The sequence below is a fragment of the Heloderma suspectum genome, chromosome 1 (genome assembly GCF_057233095.1).
Source record: "Heloderma suspectum isolate Gila_16-S chromosome 1, 16-S_ref, whole genome shotgun sequence".
Taxonomy (NCBI): Eukaryota; Metazoa; Chordata; class Lepidosauria; order Squamata; family Helodermatidae; genus Heloderma; species Heloderma suspectum.
In genome coordinates this window covers 199,453,581-199,470,424 of record NC_139458.1, presented here as the reverse complement: position 1 = coordinate 199,470,424, position 16,844 = coordinate 199,453,581, and the positions used below count along the sequence as shown (strand labels likewise).

Here is a 16,844-nt window from a genome sequence, read left to right as displayed (position 1 = left end):
CACAAACTACTAAGCCAAGGGCATGTTTTGACAGAAAAAGCATTCTGGGAGTTGTAGGACTTTTTCCTGCCTAAACATGCATAGGATTGTGCCTTAAGTTGGTTATCCCCTTGTGATCATAACAGCTTATATAGCTCAAGAACGACATCAGAAAGTATACACAAGATGGCATTAGATCTGTTAGATACAGAATTGTGAAGATATATTTGATACAGTTTTATCAGTACAGTAGATAATCTCTCATTGTTGATTATTGCAGGTTGGGGGTATAATCATTCACTTAGTGATTGTCATGTGCATGGCAAATCACAAGTGGGCGTCCTTTGCCATAGGCTGGTACTGTTTGCACAAGATGAAAAGGGCTATTAGAGCTGGAATGAAAGATTCTCATTCTGTATTGGTTGTATCCATACCTTCAGAATAAGTGGGCTGGCATTGCTTTAACACACTCTATACAATAAACGGAAACATGGTATTTTCCCAAAGTGAACAGTAAAGAGATAAGCCAGGTATTGGTTGCACTTATATGCTCCCATTCTCTGTAGGCTTTGGGGAGAAAAAACTGGAGAGGTTTTTTTTTCTTTTCTTTTCTAAAGTTAGCATATGAATTTTCTTGGCAAGTTACGGATTCAGCATGTTCTGAGGAAAATTTAAATTGTTAAAAGGCGAACTTAGATTCTATGCACACGGATGCATAACAATCACATAAGTAAACCAGTGATGTCGAGATGTGCTGACAAAGAAATACCTCTTGTGGTATTGTGTAAAAAGAAACAAAGGTCAGGTTTTGTTGTTCAGGAGCACTTCGAGTTATTTGGATTGTCCTTATGAAGCAGCAAGTATAGAACGACATATGGATAACCAATGAAATGCTGACATTCAATGCGTGCCACAGAATTGTAGGTTTGACTGTCATCCATGTGAGATATGGTGTAATGGCAGCTAATGGGTGCCAGACATAGTGACACCAGTCCAGAGCCCTGCATGCCCAGAAACACATGTACATGGAGCTTTTTCGCAAGTGAGTGACTCCCATTCATTTCAATGGAAGAAGTGGCTCTATTTATGTAAGGATAGATTAGCTTCCTTCATTGAAAGGAACTCTGCAGGTGAGGGAGCTGTAGTTACACATCAGTGTTCCCAGACCTGTAAAAAGAAAAAAATGCTGCACCAAAATGTAAGCATCAAAAGCAGAATTTTGGCTAGAAAGCCAAGTTTTTCATTATTGCATTATCTAGTGATCTACATCCAAAGAATGTAGATCACTATCTGTAATACATGCCTCATGCCCAAACATAAGCCAAATAAAAAGTTCACAAGCCCTTTAGCAACCAAGCCAGTGTGGTGGTAAGGTATTTCTTTTCCCTCTCTGGTTCAGCACATCTCAGATGAGGAAGCCAAGCAGTAGAATGTAAATGGCACAAACTGTGAGGGAAAAAATGGTAAGCAACTGGAAATGGATGAATGAATTAGAGGATGGATGGATGGATGGGCTGATGGATTAATGAACAAATAAACTGAAAGGAGAAAAACCTGTAAGAAGCAGAATATGAATGGATATGATGATTAATGAACATATTAATAAATGGACAAAGTAGGAAAGATGTAGAAAATAACCAGAGAACATGTCTGTTGAGAGCACTTTCAATAGTCCAGTGCAAAGTGACTAGTCCTTGTCACAGACTATACAGAATACCAGCCTGATCTCTATAGGGCCAGCCTTGCTATACCACAGTGTGAAGTGATATGCCTCAGGCAGCAGATGGTGGATGGAGGCAGGAACTGCTGTCTGAATGGTGCAGCAGCACATCTGTTAACACTGTTGGCCCTAGTGTGTGTGCATGGGTGGGGGAAATGTCATTTGGGATCCATGTTAGGCAGCAAAATGACTTGGGCTGGCACTGGATCCCTAAATTTGCATCACTCTTCTAAACATATGTCCCATTCGAGTAAATAAGGTTTGTCACAATGGATAATTGTAGGCAGCTTATGTGGGAGTTCACATGACATGACAACCCACCCTGTGAATAAGCTATGCGGAACAACCCATGGTGCGCCCAACAGATGATCAGGCTCACCATGGGTTGTTCTCCCCCTTCATTCCCCCCAATCTTCCACCTGGTATCCCAGGGTCCTGCGTGGCAGAACCTGTCTTGTCTGCTTGCCCTGTTCCCATCCCTACTCCAATGATGACCCCTTTTCAATTTTTTTTAAAAAGTCAGCCCCTGAAATTTGTGCAAATGGGGGCCATAATATTTATCTATATATATTTAATTTTTTTGGCCCCTGGGTTTTGTGCAAATGGGATATATATATATATATATATTCAGCCCCAGGAATTTGCAGAAATATGTTCGGAATTTTTTTGTTGGTCTTTTGCAGTGGCGCAAGTGCGCACTTGCAGCTGTCAAATATATATAGCCTTGCCATGTCAATGCCTTTGTATGTTTCAGCTGTCATAAAACATACAAGGAAATTGACAACATGATGAGACTGCATATAGGCTATTTTGATCGCCATCGACCGTGACAAGTTGGAAAAAGATCACCCGCTTAGCAAGGTGATCCCCAGGGTTTTAAATGTTGGGCTGACACTTGTGGGTGACCTGCTTCCATTCTACACTTCCCCGAGTCTCCAGCAAGTCCTTTTATGAGAAATCTAGGATTCATCCCCTTTTTGCCGCTCCCATTTGCAGTAACTGCAGCAGTAACTGCTCCCCCTCCTAAAAAACAAACAAACAAACAAACAAAAAACCATCTTGTACCATGCCCAGTTAGTGATTCAACATCCTTAAGTGGGGGAGTCTGAGCAACTGTAGATAAGAAAAATGCAATAAAAGGCTGCATATGTTAAAAGAACTATAAACACTGAATATATTGATTTGTTATCAGCCAGTTTTTTTCATTCTGGAAGTAGAGAATGAGGTACAATGAATGGTCTGGAAAAGTGTCACTTAGGGGGAAAAGGAAGGGAAGAAGTAATGGCTGGCAGAGAGAAATTAATGGAGCAAGCAATGAAGAAAATAATGAGTGTGGGAGAAAATAGGAGAAAAAGAGAACAAATGAAGGAGGGAATCAGACATGGGAGCAAGGAAGCAGGAGTGTGAAAACAGAACAGCTATTCTGGGAAATGTAGAAACTGATAGGGAAAAAAGTCTGAACAGGTGAATGATTGAAAAGTTTCAAAGAATTGCTCAAATTAGAATCCAAGTAATGTTTCCTGGAGAAATACTGCTTTAAAGCTGTTATCTTCCTAGGCACTAACAGCACAACATTTGTTCAATAGGTAATCTGTACAAGGAGGGGGAAAAAACCAATAGTTTCAAAGGACATTAAAATAGAAGAGAGACGGTGTTACTGTCTTACAATTCCTTGGTATGGCATTCCAGATTTCTCATCATACTGAGAAGCAAAGTTCTGCAATAAAAAATCAAAGAGAAGAAGCCAAATGAACAGGTAAGCAATACAGACACTTGAAATATCATACAAAATTGGCACATTTAAGTATACATATGCCCCAGATTACATATATTTGTCCCTAACTGAAGTCCTTAGACATGTCTTCATGCCTCTGCCTGATGGTGTCAAGACCATCAGCCAGGTAGAGATGCTATTGTTGTCAACCCACTCTGACAAGGTTGACCAAAATGTGGCTCAGGTTCCTACATATATCTCTTGAGCTGCTAAAGTTCAGTTTCCAGGCCGTTGAAGATAAAGATCTCTTGTCCACTTTCCCATCCCTCCTTCTCCATGTTGTCATTGATATGATTATTGATATATCTAATATTACATCTTATGTTGGGAAAGAGGCAACTTGGCAGAAAGCGGTAAAGAAAGAATGTTCTCAGGGCCTCACCTTAGGTTTGCTCAGGGATCATATGTTGCTTTGGTAGAAAGAGAAAATGAACCCACATTTTTTGAGGTGACCCAAAGCTTGGGTGGCAAGACAAACTAACAGAAGGGGTTGGCAGGAAAGGAGAATAACAGAATAATAGTGTTATCAGCTGTAGAAGGCCATGGGGCAGGGAGAAATTTTCCAAGATGTCTGGCTTGGGATTCCATCTCAAGATTATGGAAGGAGTTCTACAGAGCAATTTCAAAAGGGGGGGGGATTTAGCAAGTCCGTCTCTGGTGACATTTGAAATTAATTTGTTGAAAAGGCAACATAGTTTAACAGTATTTGTTGTGGTCACTGTTTTAATACTTCACAATAGCTATGCAACTTTATAGGCCCATTTAATGATTTGTAATGAAGGCATTCAAAGTCTGAGGTCCTGCTCCACAGCCCTCCATAAATTGTGTCTCTTTGCAGCCCCTTCCCGGCCCCCTATTTAGGTTTTCCATGAGCAATTTTCAGTTTTCCCAGCACATTTGAAATATAGGTGATATAAATCAGTTCTCTTATGACAGGTTTATTTTAGCACTGGCAGACATGCCCCAGAGAGTAGTAAAATGCACCTACAAAGTTTGAGAATGCAGACATGGCTGAGTAGATCAATATATGCACTACAGAAAAATATGATCTATGCGTTATTTCTCAAAAAGCTCTTGCCAGTTCACACACTTTTTGAATGCACTGTGCAGATGCTCAGTAGAAGGACTAATCGGTCCTCAACATGAAATGCAGAGGAAATGCAAATAAAATGGGATGTGTCAATACACCCCCGGAAAGCTTGACCATCCTGAGCATACTGTTGGGTTAATATATAAGGAGTGTGGAGGATGCCTACGGGATTTTATGGAGGCTGATTCATCTGCATGCTAAATTATGGTGGTAACCAGTATTTGTACCACCCGTGAAAGCACAGCCACATATGAAGGCAAGGTGGTAGAGCCCTGGCTTTGCATGCAAAAGGTCTCAGGTTTGATCCTGGCATCTCCAGGTAGGGCAGGAAAAATGCCTAACTGTAACCCTGGAGCACCGTTGCTACCCGTCAGGGTCAACATTATTGGGCTAGATGGACCAATGTTCCTATACGTGTGTGTGCATACATTTCTTGTGCACTTGGTGAGCCCTCTTTTCAACAGATATACAAAAGCATGCATTTGCAGCCTGGCATGCTCCATTGGGATGAATGAGGAAGACACTCTGGCCATGTGACATCTGCTTGCAAATTTGAGCTCATCGTCCTAGAACCACTGATCAACGGAATAGGGTGAAATAGCCTTCCTTCACTGAACAAACTCCCTGATAACATATCTTCATGGCAGAGCTGCAGAAGCAGCATGAAAGCAGCTTGATGGGCACATGAATGCTCTTAGCTATAAACAAAGGATAGAACAGTGTTTGGGTAGGATAGAGCACAAGGTTAACAATGGGAGAAGATTCCTGAGAGAGAACATTCAGAATTGTGAACATCCTAAAGTGCAGCCCTATGCATCTCTGCTCAGAAGTAAGCCCCATTGAGTTCAATGGCTCTTACTCCCAGATAAGTGTGTATAGCAGGGGTGGGCAATGTGTGGCCCTGCTGGTGGTATGTGGCCCCCACTGCTCCTAAAACTGTAAAAACAATTTAAGAACATAACATAAAAAATGCCTTGCTGGATCAGACCATGGTCCATCTACTCCAGCATTCTGTTCATACAATGGCAAACCAGGAGAAACCCACAGTCATAAGTGCAATAGCACCTTCCCATCCATGTTCTCCAGCAACTGGTATACATAGGTATACTGCCTCTGAGACTAGCCATCAGGACTAGTAGCCACTGATAGCCTTATCCTCCAGGAATTTGTCTAACCCACCTTTAAAGCCATTCAAATTGGTGGACATCACTACATGCTGTGGTAGCAAATTCCATAGTTTAACTATGCACTGTGTGAAGAAGTCATTCCTTTTATCTCTCCTGAATCTCCCACCACCCAGCTTCATGGGATGGCCCCGGGTTCTAGTATGATGAGAGACGGAGAAAAATATCTCCCTACCCACTTTCTCTACCCTATTCATAATTTTGTACACTTCTATCATGTCCCCTCACTTAACTTTTCTCTAACCTAAACAGTCCCAGATGTTGTAACCTTTCCTCATAGGGGAGTTGATAATTTTACTTGCCTTTTTCTGCACTTTTTCCAACTCTACAATATCCTTTTTCAGGTACATTGACCAGAACCATGCACACAGTTTTCCAAGTGTGGTTGCACCATAGATTTGTATAGGGGCAGTATGATATAGGCAGTTCTATTTTCAATTCCTTTCCTAATTATTCCTAACATGGAATTTGCCTTTTTCACAGCAGCTACACACTGGGTCAACATTTTCATCGAGCTGTCCACCACACCCACAAGATCTCTTTCTTCGACAGTCACTGCTAGCTTAGATCCCATCACCTTATATGGGAAGCTGGGATTTTTTGCCCCAACATGTATCACTTTACCTTTGCTTCCATTGAGCTGCATTTGCCATTTTGATGTCCATTCTCCCAATTTGGAGAGATCTTCACAATCCCCTTTCATTTGAAACACCATAAATGATTTGAAAAACAAAAATGGCATTCAGAGCAGTCATTTTGAAGCCTTTTAGTGATTTGTAGCTACTACAGAGCATCAAAAGGGTCAAAATTAGATTGGAAACAAGATAATGTTGACCCTTTTGGTGTCTTGTAGTTGCTCTGGATGCCATCTAAAAACATTATTTATTTTGCAGGAGTGGTGTGGCCGGGGGCGGGGGGAGATCCATGGCTCCTGGACCTCCTGGCCTTGCCCACCCTGGTGTATAGGTTTGCTAATTAAATGTGGCTAAATGTGTAATCTTATGCACGTTTACTAGGAAGTAATTTCTGCTGATTTCAGTGGGTCTTATTCCCTAGGAAGTGTGTATTGGATTGTTGTGTTAGTGTTGGAGACAACTTTCATTCCCTAGATGCTAAATTAGTATCAGTTTTGTTGTTGGACAAAACTGGTGAAAGGTCATCACATTCTTGACAACTCTTTCTGACTCTTCTAGGAAAAGATCCCTTTATCCCTTGGATACTCATCTTCATTCTGGACAGTGACCTTCGACAAAGCACTATTCTATGGAGGAACAGGGCAACGGGTTTTTTTTCTTGATGATTTGTCACTGGATACAATCTCATGTATAGCAAATTCAGAGCAAAAAAGAAGAGATAATTACTTACTCCTGTGCCGAAACTAGGGCAATTTTGGCAGATTCCAGGGGGGCCAGGGTTGCCGGGTATTCCTGGCTGGCCAGGTGAACCAGGTGAACCGTTACTTCCGGGAGTACCAGGTGGGCCCTGAACATTATTGGGGGGGAAAAAAAAGATTCTTACAAAATTGAATGTCAAGCAACAAATGCTCAAAACCTTTCTCATTGAGAAGAATAATGGAATGTTATAAAAACAAAAACAAATGTGTGTGCTGCAGGCACAGTGCGCAGAGAGAAAGAGAGAGAGAGAGAGAGAGAGAAAACAATAATCATATTAGTTACTGCCAGTGGTCCTCCTAGACTTGCATCTTGTCTTTGACAGTAGACCAACCCAAACATTGTCATAAAGGGATGCTATGATTCCTCTGTGCTTTACATCAGCCCACACCTACTCTCTGGTAGTTTAGGGAAAGACATGGGTCACAAAGCTCCAGGTGACCTACTGTGACTCAAGTAACCTTTGCCAGCATGTGGACTCCGGAATCATGGGGCATTATCCAACACAACACTACCACTAACGCAAATGATGTTGCGCTATTGCGTAAATTTTCTCTGTCTCAATGCCATTAGTGCTTGCTGGAGCAACGGGTTTTCCTGGAAAAGTTGTGCCAGCAAGAGCTATTGGTGTTGCGCTAGCACAACATCATTTATGCTAGTGGTAGTGCAGTGCTGGAGACTGCCCATTGAAGAAATATCTGGGCAATGGCACTTTGGCTGTAGCATCCAAAGATCAAACTTCTGCTTCTTCCCCATAGTGAGATGTATCAACCCCAGGTGCTGGGATAATTCAAACATTGGACCATCAGGGGAGATTTAGAAGTGCCCCTTTTGGACATTACAACAGGCATTTGCTAAGCAGACGAGCAAGTCACTCACAGACTTGCCCTATTTTGGAGTACCTTGCTCTGTTTTGGTGTAGCACCTGAAGGTGTCCTAAGCCTACCAGGCCTCAAATACTGACTCTCCATTCAATGGGCAACCCTCCAAGTCAAGCTGAATGCAAATTAGGTGTGTATGCAAATTAGGTGGCTAACGTGCACACTGACAATGACAACCTTCGTATACAGACACATTGGCAGCCATGGAAGTTCAAGGGGGCCACTGACCTCTGTTTTACACACTGTCATAATCCAAGGGGAAGGCAGATGCAGGGCAGGCACTGTGCATTTACCTGCTCCTCTGCCCTTGTCTTGATGAACATTCCTCCCACTACAGCTCGAGCTGACGCTCCTCTTTTCCCTGCCTCACCTTCTATTCCTTCTAGCTCAGAGCAGTGAAAACATCCCCCAAGGCCTATAGTTCTGAGCAAATGAACAGGCATAGGATTCCGTCTTCAATTGTTTTAAAGTAGTAAATTCTAAGTAACCTTGGGGGCCCTTTCTGAGCTGAAAGATGACCAGAAATAAGTTTATTAACTAACTAACTAACTAACTAACTAACTAACTAACTAATTAATCTCTCTTTCACTCACCCATTCCAGCTGCCTTATCTCTCACCACCTCCCCAAATACATACATAACATTTCCTTAATCTTTCCACTTACATGAAGCGGTCATGTTCTTCCCATAAAGCATGCTTGTGTCACCTTTTGGGTGCCCACAAGCCCCTTTCCAGAAGTATAGCCAATGCATGAACAGGCGGTAGGTTCTACCTGCTGGCTCTGCCCCCAACATCTCCATGTCTCCTAGCCCTGCCCCAACATCTGTGCATTGTGCTTTATGTGCACAGGCCTCTCCTTGGTAATGTTCCACAAAATGTGCAGATGTTGGCAGCGGGGCTTGGAGTCACATGTTAACATTAGAGGTGGGTCCACTGGGCATGGCCCCATTGCTCCCTCCCTGGAATGGACTGGATCGATATTTTGGTGTGTGCAATTCGCTGATGGAAGTGAATTTCCCTGCCCTTCTTTCCCATAGCAGCACCTTCAGGATCTCGAAAATGCTGCGCAGAGGGTTGGGGCCCTGCTGAATGGGATGAGCTGTGGTGCAGAGGGGAAAGCATCCTTGAAAATCAGATGGAGGCACCTTCCACGAGCGGAACCCTTCCATCAACAGAAGGCAGATTCTATCCATGTATTAGAGCAAACCAATCTGATTCACATTTCCCAGTTTCACGTATGGATTATCCTTTAGTTTTTGCATTTCTCCAAATTTTTCAATATAGTTCTTCGTTCAAAAATGTGCTGAAATGCATATGAAAATGAGGATTTTAGATGAAAATGAATACAAAAATGCATATTTTAAGGTAAAATGCATACAAAAAATCTGTATTTTGTGAAAAAATACTTTTTTAAAAATAATGTGACTCTAACGTAAATAATGTGCATTTTTTTTTTTTAAATGGCAGGAACAGTCTTATGAATGAATACATGCAAAACTGGCAAAGACTAGAAACAGACTGATCTGTCCACCTGACTTGTAAATGACCAACCCAAAGTACTGGGAACATTAAATTATGTGGGTCTCCATCTGAAGAATGAAATGGGGCTTTTCTACACAAGGCTGTTAATCCGTTGTATCTACTTTCAGTTTCATCGCAGAATTCAGATCCAAGCACTACACAAAGAGTGTTTCCTTTCCTGCTTTTCTGCTATATAACCTCTAGGTGGCACTGTGGTACAGTGGAATAGCACAAATACACAAGCGGAAAAAGCGTTTTGTTGCACTTTCAGAAATAATACCACGTTTTCCCTGCTCTAAAAAAAACGCTGAAGGTGCTGTTTAAAAACAGAAGCGAAACTGGAGGGTCTTGATGTCAGCTAAAAACCACCATAAACAACCATGAGTAGGGAATGACGAGGGCACAGTAAATGCCTCGTGTGTGTGGAAAAGCTCATCACACAGCCTTTCCCTAATGAGAAGAACTAGGCATCTAAAGCCAAAGTGAATGGGAAAGGAGCTCCAGTAGGTGGCCAGGGCCAGAATCAAGTGGCCCAAACCTCTCATTCTGGCCTTGCATTAGTATTATTAGGTATTCAGGTTCTCTTGCATTTTAATTAGATATAAGGATACCCTTTTACATGTTTATTGAACTTACAGGATCTCCCTTGGGGCCTCTGACACTTTCTCCATTAGGAGGTTTAGGACCCTAGAAGAGAGAGAAAAAAACAAGAAATTAAGTCAGAGAATGCAAGAAATGTCAACACAAACCTAAAGACAATAAGTGATGAAGCACTGCAAACACAGCTGTAAATAAACATCCAAATCAGCACATTTAAAAATTGATATCGATTCCCCACAAACAAGTGAATGACATCATTTGGGCTTACCTGGCATATCCCCTGGAGAAGAGGTGGGGAACTGTGGGTTGTTGTTGGGCTACAACTCTTACCATCCCTGACCATTGGCCATGCTGGCCACGTATAAGAGAGGAGTCCAACAACATCTGGATTGTCACAGGTTCCCCACCACTGTCCTTCAGGCACATTTCCAGCTATTGCAAGAAAGTATAGGGTAAAATTAAGTCCCATTCATTTCAGTGGGTGTATTCTAAGTAGGAGTTATGTTGGATTTTACCCATATTCTCTTTATGAACTCCTTTTATCAGAACTAAAGCTTAGGAGTATCACAAACCAGGTAGCTGTCTTGATATAAAGGAAAGGAGCTAGACACTAGAAAGGGACACCATCTTGTTTCTTTTCCTCTTCCTCTTCCTGCTGCCTCTCCCCTCCCTAGTTCCTCCTCCCTCTCTGCTCATTGTCACTATTTAAATAGCCAGCCACTTTCTTTTTTGAGGATGATAACGTTCTGGGAAGAGACTATTGTAAAGCTTTCCAAGTACAGCTCCAATAAAATCTGTGGAAACAAATTGCTCTTTCGACAGAGTCTGGATCAGATACGTTCCAGTGTGCTTTACTACAGGGGTGGGCAGACTTCCAAGTTTGCAGGATCTGTTTTACTAGAACCTGGAGATCCACCAGCTGGAGCCAGGTGCAAAAGAGTGGGTCAGGTGGGTGAACATACACTCAGAATTTAGGAACAGGGTGCCTCTGAGCACATGCTCAGTCCAGGAATTTGTGATTGTTACCAGAACAAAGCTCACAGATCCTTTAACACAAAAATACACTCTTGCATCTCCCCCACCACAAGCATTCTTGTTCAGCAACCTAATTTACAGTGGCAGTGAGGGGGGTAGGCTGGGCTTTGAAGACCGAGTCAGACGCTCTGGCTGATCTGAAAATTATCCAGAGATCAACTCGTGCCACCCTCTTTATCAGAGACAGCTGCTTAGTTTTTAAGCAAGGGCAATAAATCCCCCATATTGCAGCAAGACCAGAAGATGCGCTCTAGATCTACAGTGCTAAACATACCTAGTCTTAATGGGCACTTATCTGGTATTATATGAGCTGACATTTTACTAAAGAGTAAAGAATCCTTAGGCCTGCTTTACACAGTTTGTTGAGTGGAATGGTTCCTTCCTGCTCTGTGGCTAGGTCTGCACTGCTCCAGGGATGTATATATCTTCTGCCCTCAGGGTTTACATGGTTATGCACTATGCCAGCAATGCTGACGTGGGGTGTTGCCAAGCCAGCCGCCCTGACCAAATGGGCAGAAGAGAAGCACACGCCTGTATTGAGAAGAGCACATGCCTGTTTCAATCGGGACTGGATGTATATAGGGCAAATTTTAAAAGGAGATGATTAAATAGCCATTACAAGGCTACCTTGGCATGAGAAGCTTGTCTTTATGATGAGATAAAGACGATGAGATGGAAGCCTATTTGTTTTATGATTGCTTACTGGGCATGTTTAGCCTGGAGAAGAGAAGACTGAGGGGAGATATGATAGTGCTCTTCAAGTACTTGAAAGGTTGTCAGAGAGAGGAAGGCCAGGATCTCTTCTCCATCATCCCAGGGTGCAGGACATGGAATAATGGGCTCAAGTGACAGGAAGCCAGATTCCGGCTGAACATCAGGAGAAACATCCTGACTTAGAGCAATACGACAATGGAACCAATTCCCTAGGGAGGTGGCGGGCTCTCCCACACTGGAGGCATTCAAGACGAGGCTGGACAGCCATCTGTCAGGGATGCTCTGATTGGGAATGCTCTGACTTCCTGCATTGAGCAGGGGGTTGGACTTGATGGCCTTGTAGGCCCCTTCCAACCCTACTATTCTACGATTCTATGATTCTACAGCCAGAGTGAAATGAGAGTTCCTCTACTTTGCGAGTGCCTCATTCATTTTCTGAACGAAATCATACTTTGAGAAAGTTTACAATTGTTTTAAACCACTGTGTGCTCTTATAACAGTTTATGGGAGATTGGATTGGATATCAAGAGGTTCTGCAACACCCCCTGCCAGCAATTCTGAACAGACTGTACTGTTCAAGAATTATCTTGCATTGGACTGTGGCTACAATGGATGACCTAATTCCAGACTATTAAGCAAAGAGCCAATACACTAAAACAAACGGAGTCTTAGAGCTTTTCTACATGAGGTTGTTAATCTGCTGTTAATCTGCTGCATCTACTTTCAGTTTCCTTGCAGAACTGAGATCTGAGTAATACACAAGGAGCATAATGTCTTCTGCTATGTAACGTCTAGGTGGCATTGTGGTATAGCAGAATAGTGGAAATGCACAAGAAAAGAATTGCGCTTTCTTTCACTGTCACAATTAAATGCCACATTTTCCCTGCTCTAAAAAAACCTTACCGAAAGTGCTGGTGAGACACAAAAGTGAAACTGGAGGACCCATAAACAAATGTGAATAGGGAATGACGAGTGCATGTTAAACACTTCATGAAGAAAAGCCCATAGACTCTAAGCTCCTTGGAGTGGCACGGACCTATGTATTTTTGCATATGTACTGCTGTAAGGTGCCATGTACTAAAGACTAAAGTCTTCTTCAGTCATCCCCTATGATTAGAATTGTGTGAGGGAAGAGAGGGCATATGCCCATCCCCCCCGCCCCTTCGTGTCCTTGTCACCTGCTTCATCGTGTGGCCACTATAAAAGCAAACGTTGAAAGATGGTGCTGGAATGATTTAATCAGCTCTGATGTTGGTTTTGTAAGCCTATGGTAATTAAGGCGATAGGATGCTACCAGACCATACACCTTGGCCTAACACACAATCATTCTGTGACTGCAGAACCAGTGCTTTGGGATTGTTGCTCTCCACCATAGTTACATGATGAAACTGTGAACCCTGTTCCCCTTTCCAGACAATTGGGCCCTAATCCAGCTAAAGTTAGTCATGACTGAGGCCTTCTTCAGTTGTTCCCCCGCCTCCACCATATGCGTAGAACTATGTGAGGGAATGAGCTCACTGCCCCCCCCCCCATCGTGCCCTTGTTGCCTCATGTAGGCTCCCAACATGATTTAGAACCCTGGCGGATCAGGGATCTGATTCATGAGGGAAACCTACATGAATAGAGCAGGTTCCACACTGCACACATTCAGCCCCCAGTATGTGGAGGGCTGCAGAACTGGTGACAGGGCGATACTGAAGGGGTGGGGGCAACAGGTTCATCCCTGCTCTCCCCTTCACACACTTATAATCATGTGGCAGGGTGGGGGTGGGGAATGACTGCAGAGGACTTAAATGTGTCACATGGAAATCCATGGAACAGATTAAGTGTGACTCAATAGGTTCACATAAGAGGGTGACAAGGCCTGCTATTGATCTATGCGGAACTGATCCTATGTGCATGCAAACTGTACACACGTAAGCCCTGTTCAGATCCACAATTGGGAACATAAAACCTATGAATGTCCACAGTTTATATACATGGAGTCAGTTCAGACCTTCAACTGAATGCACTTAGGTTAACGGAGCAGAGCTTTCTGCCACAACCTCATATTCTCCCCCCAATCCCGATCCCAGCAAGTTAGGTGTAACTGCACTGTGCTTAACAGAGGTGTCATTCCTTTCAGGTTAGTCATAAACAAACTTTGGCTGAACTGGAGGTTTGGTATTCATGGAACTGGTGTCAGCCAAGAGGCTGTGGCTTTTGCGCATGTTTGCCGTCAGGCCTGGCATAAGCCCATGACATCCTTGGGCGGCTGCCAGGGCCCCAGCAGGGCCCACCACTGATGTTTGCAGCTGAGAGTGGGCAGCTGAGAACTGCAATTTGAATTTCCCACAATGCCCCAGTGTAATGCTATTCTGGGGGCATTGTGGGAAATTTAAATGGCCCCAGCAGCCTAGCACTCGTTTAGAGTTCTGCCTCTGCCCACCATCAAGGCTCATAAAGGCTGAAGGTGCCACGTTGCTAAAGGCCCCCCTCACCCCTGGGACCGGTTCTGTTTGCAGTCACAGAATTATTAGAAGATTATAGAGGTAGTGGCGAAGCTGCACTTTTACAGAAAGTTTACTCTTCTTGTGGGTCATTTTAGGATCAAAAATAATGAGATAACCAAGGGAATAATAGCAGAGAACTCTAAGTCATGGGTGGGCAGTAGGTAGATCTCCAGATGTTTTGGATTTCCCAGAAGCCCCAACCAGCAGGGCCAGTGGTCAGGAATGCTGTGAGTCCCAAACATATGGAGTTCTACTTTCTGCCCAGCTCTGCTCTAAATCATACCCTGTTACTTTCATTTCAATGAGGCTTAGCAAATTAAATCCATTCCATAAACTTTAAAAGAACACTTTATATAAGGGGTAGGCAACTTGTGCTACTCCATATGTTTTGGCCAACAGCTCCTATCATTACTCACTATTGGCTAAGCTAGCTAGGGCTGACAGGAATTGTAGGCCAAAACATCTGGAGGGCCACACACTGCCCCCCTGTTCTATATACAGTCCTATATATTTGACTCAGAAGTAAACCCCACTGTATTCAATGGGGCTTACTCCTAAGTAAGTGTTCACCTTGCATAGGACTGCAGCTTTAATCATTTAATTTTTATTTTATTAGTAGCATAAAATTATCATAGTATTATTAAAATATCAGGCTTAAATTAGGGTGAGGGTTAGGGTCTTATATATGACAAAAAGATTCCAGTCCTTAGCAAACAAATTTCATTTGGGATAGAAAGTATTTGTAGGCATTCATCAAATGGAGAGGACTCCATTTTATGAAAGTTTCCATCTTGATCCAAATCTGGGTTTTAGCAGAATATTTTTAGCTAGCAACCAAGTGCTCAACATGAAGTACGTTCCAAGTATCCACACACTATGGGAATGTTCCAGCTGAAATTCACACTTGGCAATATCAATTGCGGACAAAGTGGACTTTCTCTTGGGACAGAGCTGTGTTCTTTGGATCCAAAGTTTTTGGCCTAGGCAGATATTTATGAGACTTGCCAGGCTTCATTTGTATTCAAATGAATAACAAGCCCAGCCCGATTTGGAAATGCTCAACAGTTTGCAGCATCTTTCCATTTCTAGTAAGAACAGATTTCCTTGGGAGATTGCTGTGAGATTTCCTTGTTGACATTTGGCTGGAAAGTAATCTCTTGCAGTCTATTCTGGCACCTTCACATTCCAACCCTTTATCAGCCTAGGAAGTGCAGAGGTCCCCATTAAATGTAAAAAGGGAGGAAATGAACTTGCCAGGAAATGGCTCGCCTGAGTATTGGAGTATGGGGAGTGGTTATAGAGCAGGGCAACTGCTCTATAGCAGCTTATTTTCAAAAGCCCTTCGCAAGACATTCAGGACCCCTGACAAGACTGATCTGTTTGTAGCCCACTGGACTGGGAGGAAGAGGGAGGGGGAGAGAGGGAGAGAGAGAGAGAGAGAGAGAGAGAGAGAGAGAGATGGTTCACATGATCATTGCAGCCCACCACAGTTTATTTAAGCTAGCGGGCAATATTCAGCCTCCGATGGGAGGCTGTCATGATTTGCTGTGGCATTCAAACCCAGGGCAGGAGGGGTTGTTGAAGGGGGAAACAACCCTCAAATAACCCAAAGTGTGCGGTAGGGTTATTTGAAGGTTGTTTTCCCCCTCAGGCAACCCCATGTTCAGATGACATGGCAGACCATGGCAACCCCTTGTTGGGGGTTGAACATTCAAAATGGCCACCGACATGCACCGCAGGCCACTGTGGCTTAAATAAGCCACAGTGGGCTGCGGTGATCATGCAAACCCAGTCAGAGACAGAGAGGTGGTGGTGGTGGAGGCCCCACCCACTGCCAGCATGCAACCACCCCCAACAGAATGCAGTCCTCAAAAGAAAAGAAGTTTCCCCATCCCCACTTTAGAGGATTTTTCTTTTATCTCAAATACTTTGTCCCTTTCTAGCACTTTATATCACAAATCCTAATCATTACTTAATTATTTCAAATATACAGCAAAAGAGCTTTTACCATGTCCTGATCAACAGCAATAGCTGGCTGCTTGATAAAGAATCCGGTGATGCCTCCACTAATTGTATTTAGGCTAATATACTCCTTCGAAGCCGATAGGAGTAAACCAGTTTAAATCTAAGTATTGGCGTTGGATTCAGGCTGCACCCCAAACATGGTAAGTTTAAACTAGCACTTACAGGTGGCGGTGTTGGCTTTGGACAAACTGGGCAACATTCTCCAAATGGAATCTCTGGATTGGCGCACTCTAATTCATGATCATCACAGATGATGTCATCACAAAGAACAGCTCCTGAGTCACACACACAGATTTGGCACGGTTCCGGTTTCCACACATCCCTGTCAGCATACACCTGGCCAAGGTGGCTGCATGCTCCTATGACTGGGAAAAAATGGGGAGGGGGAGGAAATAAAGAGGAAATGTTAGTTGTTTGGTGAGCATCAGTAAAATGGA

The 16,844-nt window shown here is 43.2% G+C and overlaps 1 protein-coding gene across 1 annotated transcript in view; it reads right to left on the bottom strand.

The window, feature by feature from the left end:
• The window catches only part of COL3A1 (collagen type III alpha 1 chain), a 95,240-nt gene that overhangs the window by 47,903 nt on the left and 30,493 nt on the right, over positions 1-16,844 (bottom strand). Inside the window, exons 2-5 of the mRNA XM_084815736.1 lie at positions 16,570-16,772; positions 10,178-10,228; positions 7,113-7,229; positions 3,366-3,416 (exon numbers count right to left, since the gene is read on the bottom strand). Coding sequence (XP_084671862.1) covers positions 3,366-3,416; positions 7,113-7,229; positions 10,178-10,228; positions 16,570-16,772 — 422 coding nt within the window. The remainder of the gene's footprint in view (positions 1-3,365; positions 3,417-7,112; positions 7,230-10,177; positions 10,229-16,569; positions 16,773-16,844) is intronic.